Here is an 8,135-nt window from a genome sequence, read left to right as displayed (position 1 = left end):
CAGGGGACAAATTTTTTTTGATGATCTGAGGCGAATTTTTTTTCAGAAAAAAAAAAATTATTTTCTAAGATTTGAGAGATTTTTGCCACAATTTTTGTCCTCAAAATTAATTTCTCAATCTATCAATAAACAAAATTTCGCAGCAATAAAATTGTAAAAGCAATTTATAGGTCCCAAAATAATTTAGCAATGATTCATTAAAAGAAAATATCAAAATAAAATTAATTTTAGGTTCCAATTTATGCAATAAGCTAACATATTATAAGTTTTAAAAAAAAAATTTATTAAAAAATATGAATTCAACTCTCGGTTCCTTATCAAGTTCAAAACAGGAGACAGGTCGACTGGATTTCAAAAAACCTGGGGGAAAAAATGATTTAAAGGTATTTTTCAAAATTTTAGATTGGACGTGATCAAAATTTAACAATTGTATGTTTTTTTTATTCACGACTTCTTATATAAATAATTCTCTAAGGATAAAAATAACAGAATAAATTAATATATGAAAAATATCAATTTCTAGATTAAGAATTAGAAATATTTGTCAACCATTCTAAAATCATAAAGGTGTAATTTTGACAGGGGTCCAATTAAATAGTTATTTTTTAAGCAAAAATTTAAATAGTTGAATAATTTTGTTTTTTAAAATTTTCGCTATTAGGCATAAGATTTACAACTATAAAATACGCAATTTTTAATTGATAAAAAACTTATAATTTTAACTTTCTTTTAAAATACTGAATTTTATTGCTTTTTGATTGATTTTTAAGGGGTGTATATTTTTCATAGTGATTTTTGATAATTTGGGGCCGGCGAAATGAAAAATTGAAAATCAAAAGGCAATTTTTATCTCCCTATTAGATACTATAGTTCAAAAATTCATTTATTTACCCCATGTCAGCTAAAAAAACTCTTCAAATAAATTTTGACACTTCGCCAAAGCATACTTAATTTCGAGGGGGGGGGGGGAAATGATTTTCAAAAGAGGGGAGTGATGATTCCCCCCATCCCCCAATATATGCAATATAAAAAACAGAAGAAAGTCCCCATCATGGGTTTTGAGCATCAAAATAGAAATTTCTTAATCGAATTTTACAAAAATTATTGATAAATACTTGTTTTTACATGTAAGAAGTCTTACTACTCATCAGACAGACAGACTTTTTCAGGAGTGGTCTTTTTAGGAGTTGGTATATTCAGGAGTTGGTCTTTTCATGAGTTGGTCTTTTCATGGGTTGGTCTTTTCAGGAGTTGGTCTTTTAATGAGTTGGTCTTTTAATGAGTTGGTCTTTTAATGAGTTGGTCTTTTAATGAGTTGGTCTTTTAATGAGTTGGTCTTTTCAGGAGTTGGTATACTCAGGAGTTCGTCATTTCAGGAGTTGGTATATCTAGGAGTTCGTCTTTTCAAGAGTTCGTCTTTCAGCCCTTAGTCATTAAACCCTAATAGGCCTAGAATTCATTTATAATAATTAAGATTGAATGATAGTGTGAATAAAGATCTGTTGTTGGCTAGAGTAGAGAAGTTAGGAGTTCAGGAGGAGGACCTGGAGTCCCCACATGTACTACGCAAACTAGCGGTCAGTCTACGCAGGTAGGAAACGTGTATTTAGATCAACTATGCCACTGCTTCAGGGGTGTAATCAAGGGGGGAGGAGGGATTTTTGATGCTATGTATAACATCTTAAATGGTCAATTTCCGTCCATCGCATTTCCTACAATTTACTCAAAACTGCAGGTATTTTAATGATTTTAGCGAAAACCCCTTAAACAACCCAAACCTTACCTAGCATCTTGGAGAAAAACAAATTATGTTTAAGAGAGGGAGGGGGGTGGGTGATTTTTCAATAAAATACTACCCTGCACTGCTGTAAATCTTTGTTTACGTGCAAAACCTGTAGACGTGAGAATTATCCAACGATTGTGAATTAATCCGGAGATAATTTTAACGCAAAAAATTAAGTTTAAAAATACGATCAGAGATCGGAATTTTTTTGTGAAGTATCGTTATTCTTGAACGCTTAATCTCAATATCCAATTTGGGCACATTTAAATTTGAGGGTCAATGATTGATCCCTTTATTTAAGTTATCCCTGCAGAGTATTACGCCCAATGAATATCTGCCTAAGATGGAGATCAATGCTTTATTCCAAGATTCAAAGCACATAAATTCTGACTTGAGATTAAATCAGAATGCTTAGAAATCATGAATGCAAATTGACTAAAGGAAAATATCTGAGTTTAGAATTTTTGTCAAGAAAAGTAAAATATTTTGATTTTAGGATAAAACGATGGCAGCCAGGAGAGATGAGATGGGAGACCAAACCTTCAGTCCCTGTACAACCAATCTAAAAATTATATTTGAGACTAAACCTTCAGTCCCTATACAACCAATCTAAAAATTATATTTGAGACTAAAACTTCAGTTCCTGTACAACCAATCTAAAAATTAGATTTTAGACTAAACCTTCAGTTCCTGTACAACCAATCGAAAAATTATATTTGAGACTAAAACTTCAGTTCCTGTACAACCAATCTAAAAATTAGATTTTAGACTAAAACTTCAGTCCCTGTACAACCAATCTAAAACTTAGATTTTAGACTAAACCTTTAGTCCCTGTACAACCAATCTAAAGATGATATTTGAGATTAAATCTTTAGTCCCGGTTAAAACAATTTATGGATGAGATATAGGACTGAAACTCCAGTCTCATTTGAACCAATTTATGGATGAGATGTAGGACAGAAACTTCAGTCTCAGTTCTCCCAATTTGATAAGATGTAAGATTGAGCCATTAGTTCCAGTTCTCCGATACATTAAACCCTGTTATGTTTGTCTCCATAGACTCTTGATACTATTAATCTGTGATAACACTCTTAAGGGAGTTAAACATATTTATTTTTCAGAAGGTCGTCCAATGATAAGCATGACGACAGACCTTGGTATTGAAATGTTCAGCATTGGAAGCCACATAGCTTGTAAAATTTTTTCTAATCAGGTAGAAATTTAGAAATTATTCATTCTTATTCGCCAAGCAAGTTTTTTAAATATTTATTGTTTTTGAATTTACCATTAAATTTATGTTTTTTTATAGTTTAAGTTCCTTTTTAGATAAGTTTAATTTTGCTAGTGCAGTATTAAAATAAGTTTATAAACCTTTGTCTCGTCTTTTTCTGGAGTTATATAGAATACTCTTGAGGTTTCTTCTGGAATATTTCATATATATTTCACAAATAAGCAATCACAATTTACTATGCAGTTTGGACCCGCCTAACCAGGGTTGGTTGTTTTGAGTGGTTGGCCCGAAGTTTATTAACGATACTAAATATAATTGGTTACACATGCCACGATATTTGATTTAGTACATGTATGGACATGCTTGGATTTCAAAAATTTTGGTTTGTGAATCTTGGGATTAAGTATTGAGTAATTCATTCCTCCTTAATATTCCGTGGTGATCAAGCATTTATCCCCTAATTCCAAAGTGCCAACTTCGGATATCGAGATCATTAAGATTAAAGACCTCAGAATATTTAGTTTAAGGAAAACAAATTCATTTTGTCCACGGTGTATTTATCAATATTTTCTAGTCCTCAACCAACCTTCTGTTGAGAATCTTGATAAAATCAAAGATTCTTAGTATTGTTTAGTGATCTACTTTTATGCACAATTTATTTCAAAGGAATTTAGTCTTTGTCAAAAATTACATTTATTTATCCCTATATCTTTTCAACATATTAAACTTAGATTTTCTGATCTAACATGTTCATAGTCTGAAATATCTAAAGTATACGACGTTGAGTTGCAATGATATAGGGATACGGGAAAACAATTTGTGGGCAAAGATTCAATTCCTTTCCATCTCCAGTGGTTGGTGAATCAGTAATTAAGTTATTAAAGATAACTATGTATATTAGGGTGACACAAAATGGGTTTAAAAAGAAAGTTGGGATTCATAGGTTCTATGGGTGATGTGGTGTCACAAAGTGTCAAATTGCCCCCCCGCTATTCTGAAACTACTTCCACCAAGTTCATTAAGTTAAAGCAAAAAATGTTTTTGCATTTCAATACTATGGGTTGACATCACCCAGAGAACCTATGTTCCTTATGATTTTATTACTTTCACTTCTTCGTGAGTCACCTTGTACATGTGTTTTCAAGTGCTTTGTGGTTTTTTTTATCTTCAATGAGCTGCGGAAAGGGTGTCTTAAAAAACAGAGCTTTTATTGTGGGCTGGTTTTCCCATTCGCCTTGGTTCCCTGAGTCCACATGGTAAATATTGTAATAAAAAGTCTCAGAGACAACTAACTTAGGTACATCATTTAAAATCTGAAAACTTTGATTTACGTGAATTTCGTGTAATTTTCAGTGTTATCTCACATTTACTGTAAGTTCAGCTATCAGTAAAAACTTCAAAATAAACCTGATTAACTCCTGGATATTAACCATCCTGATAAATCTCATATCTATCAACTATCTACCTGATAAACTCCTAAATATTAACCATTCTGATAAATCTCATATCTATCAACTATCTACCAGATTAACTCCTAGATATTAACCATTCGGATTAATGCTCTGCATATCCCATGTAACCATTTGAGACTGTGTGCGATGGCTTTACAGCTATTATGCTGTTGAAGAGGCCGAGAAAATGAAACTGACAGATAAAGTATTCATGAATTAAAGAGAAGAAGAAGTTAGTGGACACAGCTTCTTATTTTGTTTCTATCTGCTGAATACAGAGGAGAAGTTAGTGGACACAGCTTCTTATTTTGTTTCTATCTGCTGAATTCAGAGAAAAAGAAGTTAGTGGACACAGCTTCTTATTTTGTTTCTATCTGCTGATACAGAGGAGAAGAAGTTAGTGGACACAGCTTCTTATTTTGTTTCTTCTGCTGAATACAGAGGAGAAGAAGTAGTTAGTGGACACAGCTTCTTATTTTGTTTCTATCTGCTGAATACAGAGGAGAAGTTAGTGGACACAGCTTCTTATTTTGTTTCTATCTGCTGAATTCAGAGAAAAAGAAGTTAGTGGACACAGCTTCTTATTTTGTTTCTATCTGCTGATACAGAGGAGAAGAAGTTAGTGGACACAGCTTCTTATTTTGTTTCTATCTGCTAAATACAGAGGAGAAGAAGTTAGTGGACACAGCTTCTTATTTTGTTTCTATCTGCTGAATACAGAGGAGAAGAAGTAGTTAGTGGACACAGCTTCTTATTTTGTTTTTATCTGCTATGGTCTCTGGTTTTTAAATGATATCTTGTACAAAATCCACTAACAATGATCTAGCTGCTTTAAAATCAGCATTTCATATCAGAAATCAATATTCAAACCTAGGCCAAGCACTTCTTTTAAGTATGCAAAACGGCACTCCTGGTATCTAACTGTGCAGCTTGTAATGCTGGCAGTGGTTATAACCTATGATGCTGCTAAGGAGGCTGAGAAACTGAAGATGTTGGAGAACTGCTCCAGTATGACGTCCCAGATCAGTTTAGGTTTGGTAAACCTAAGCTACCGGTCATATCCAGGTCATCAGAACTGACTGAGCTGGTCACCCCAGAGAGTTAGATTCCCCTGAAGGTTGCTATGGTTTCTTACGGAGATGTGGGGAAGTGGGCATTAAAAGGAGAAGCTTCTGATTATTATTAAAAGTTCAAATGTTTCATCAAGAAAAATATCTGTGTTAACAACTGTGCTGAACGAAATATTCGCCTTATTCAGGACTTTGTTAACAGCTACAAATCTGAAGATATGAAGCAAAATGTTATGCTTGTAACCAGGGATAACAGATAAAAGAAAGACATAAGCAAGCCCAACCTGGTAGTACAGTCCTAATCAGAAAGACCCAAAATTAATTTACAGTTAATCAGGCAACTTTACAATCTAATTTTACAAATATGATTTTTGAAACGATAATCACAAAATAGCCATAGTCGTGCCATTTTCAAAATGTGGTTGCCTTTTATGAGCATTTATAATTGCTAGAGATATATGTAAAGTCGCTTGATTAACTGTCAATTAATTCCGGGTCTTTCTGATTATGACTATCTAAAAGCAATTGATATTTTTCTTCAGAAAAAAAAATTAAGCTGAAATACTTGTGAAAATTGAATTTTGGTGAAATTTCAAAATTTACATGTACCTAAGTTTGATGTCTCACAAACTTTTAAATGCTACATTATGACTCAGGAGGCCAAGGAGAATGGGAAAAAAGTGCCCTCATGTTGATATTGAACAATTCATTTTTTTAGACACCCTACTGCACAGAGTGAAAAAAAATAAAATTTCAGCCAGAAAAATATAGATGTTTCATTCATCCTTGATCAGACAAAGGTTTGAATCGAATGTTTGAATGGAATACAAACTAAGATAACTAAAAACACTGATTAAAATATATTCGTTTGTTCAGGAAGTTGAAGGAGAGATAATTGCTTACGACCAGCATAGAAAGGCTCTGATCATCAAGACGGAGTCCATCAATAGATCCAATCTTAATAACCTTCAGATCATCAACCTCGACTTTGTTTCAGACGTCAAGGTAAAAAATATTAAGATATATTAAAGCTAGGCTGTCCCTATATTCTATTTCAACTTTCAATTGTGGGTCTATCTGTGAGCACTGAGCATATTCTCTTGGTCCAATATAAAAAAATAAGACTTAAAATATTTGTTCGTGTATTTTTAAAATTTTGCAAAAATCTTAAGTTTTTGGAGACAACTTTTTGAAATTATTAGCATCCTTAAACCTCCCCTGGGGTGATGTGAGGTCCACACAAAATTTCAACCGTTTTGACGTTTATTGGATAGAAACCGACAAAAAAAACAACAGATTTTTCACTATGTATTTGACATCAAAGAATAATGACAATTTTTATTTAAATTACTATTCCGGGGTTTGGGGTAAAAGGATTTCTGCCGGTGAGCCTCCCAGTTGACACTATTATAAAGCATGAATTTTCAATGTGTTTTTTCGATGAATTGGGAAAATTTTATGTTTTTTTGGGGAATATAAATTATTTTTTTTTGGGGGGGGGGCAGTATATAAAAAGATTAAAGAACTTGCCTTTTGATGTACAGTTTTTCATTCCCCCCCCCCTCTTTTCATCAAAAACCATTCTTAAAATTATGCAGTATACAGTGATACACCCCATGACTTTCTAAAAATCAAACCGAACCTTCATATTTCAGGTAAAGAAAGAGTGTACTTCTACCATCGCGCCCCCGCCTTCTCTCAACGTTCAACGATTGGAGGATCGAGCTGACGAGCAGATAAGACTTAAACGTCAGCTCGTCGCTGCGCTCAAGGCCGGGGTATCCCCTGACGGTCAGCGCCTCTTCACCGCTATCAAGAAGACGATTGAAGAAGTGTCCTGGCGGAACGAGGATATTATTGTGATGGATAAAGTTTGTGTGAGCAAACCTTATAATCCTGACTGTGTCAAGCCATTGAATGAGAAGGTTGAGGAGAAAAAGGCTATTGAGCATGTTCGGAAGATTGTGGAGAAGTATATTCAAGATAAAGAGGAGAAACCGGCGTCAAGGGGAAACTGATTCCTTGCCTTTTTCCAGTATGTCAGATAGAGAGAGAGTGAACAAAAATTTTTACTTTTCAAACGTTTTGTTAGATCTTGGTATGAAAATAAGAATAATTGATAAAGCATTTGTTTCATTTCTCCACAATCCACAGTTGGTATTTGTCTGTGATATTGTAGGATTTATTACAGATCTGTTCAAACACCTTTAACTTATTTTATGCGTATTTAAGAGTCAACAATGTAATAAAAATTCTTTTTTCTTAGTTTTAATTCAACACCACCGGATCCAAATGAACCAGTCAACGAGTATTACATATGTTGCTATATACTTGAGGAATTTAGTTATTCATCATTTTCCTTCCTTTCAATCCCATTTCAAAATCTGCTTTTTGCCTATTTTCTAAGCTACTCTAAGTTAGCGGTGTTTTATTACTTTTACATTATATTTTTAACGACAAAAAGTGAGGAGGGGAGGGGGGTTAAAGGATATTTAATGGGGCTGTTTGGGTAATACAATACGTCTAACTTTTTTAAAAGGTTTTTGTGAAAATGAACATTGATTCTGGATTTAAATCTTAGGGAAGAAGTTTTCTTTCAC

At 33.4% G+C, this 8,135-nt stretch overlaps 1 protein-coding gene across 1 annotated transcript; it reads left to right on the top strand.

The window, feature by feature from the left end:
- Window positions 1–1,474: 1,474 nt before the first annotated feature.
- LOC111699409 (protein LSM12 homolog B) lies at window positions 1,475–7,800 on the top strand (the record flags this gene model as incomplete). Its single annotated transcript, XM_023470088.1, is given in 4 exon segments — window positions 1,475–1,591; window positions 2,280–2,996; window positions 6,412–6,540; window positions 7,191–7,800. Coding segments are annotated over 3 exon segments (573 nt in total). The 3' UTR covers window positions 7,554–7,800.
- Between the last annotated feature and the right edge of the window lie 335 nt (window positions 7,801–8,135).

This window comes from Eurytemora carolleeae, unplaced genomic scaffold (genome assembly GCF_000591075.1).
Source record: "Eurytemora carolleeae unplaced genomic scaffold, Eaff_2.0 scaffold25, whole genome shotgun sequence".
Lineage (NCBI taxonomy): Eukaryota > Metazoa > Arthropoda > Copepoda > Calanoida > Temoridae > Eurytemora > Eurytemora carolleeae.
Note: the sequence above shows the minus strand (reverse complement) of the source record. Positions and strands in the feature narration are given on the sequence as shown.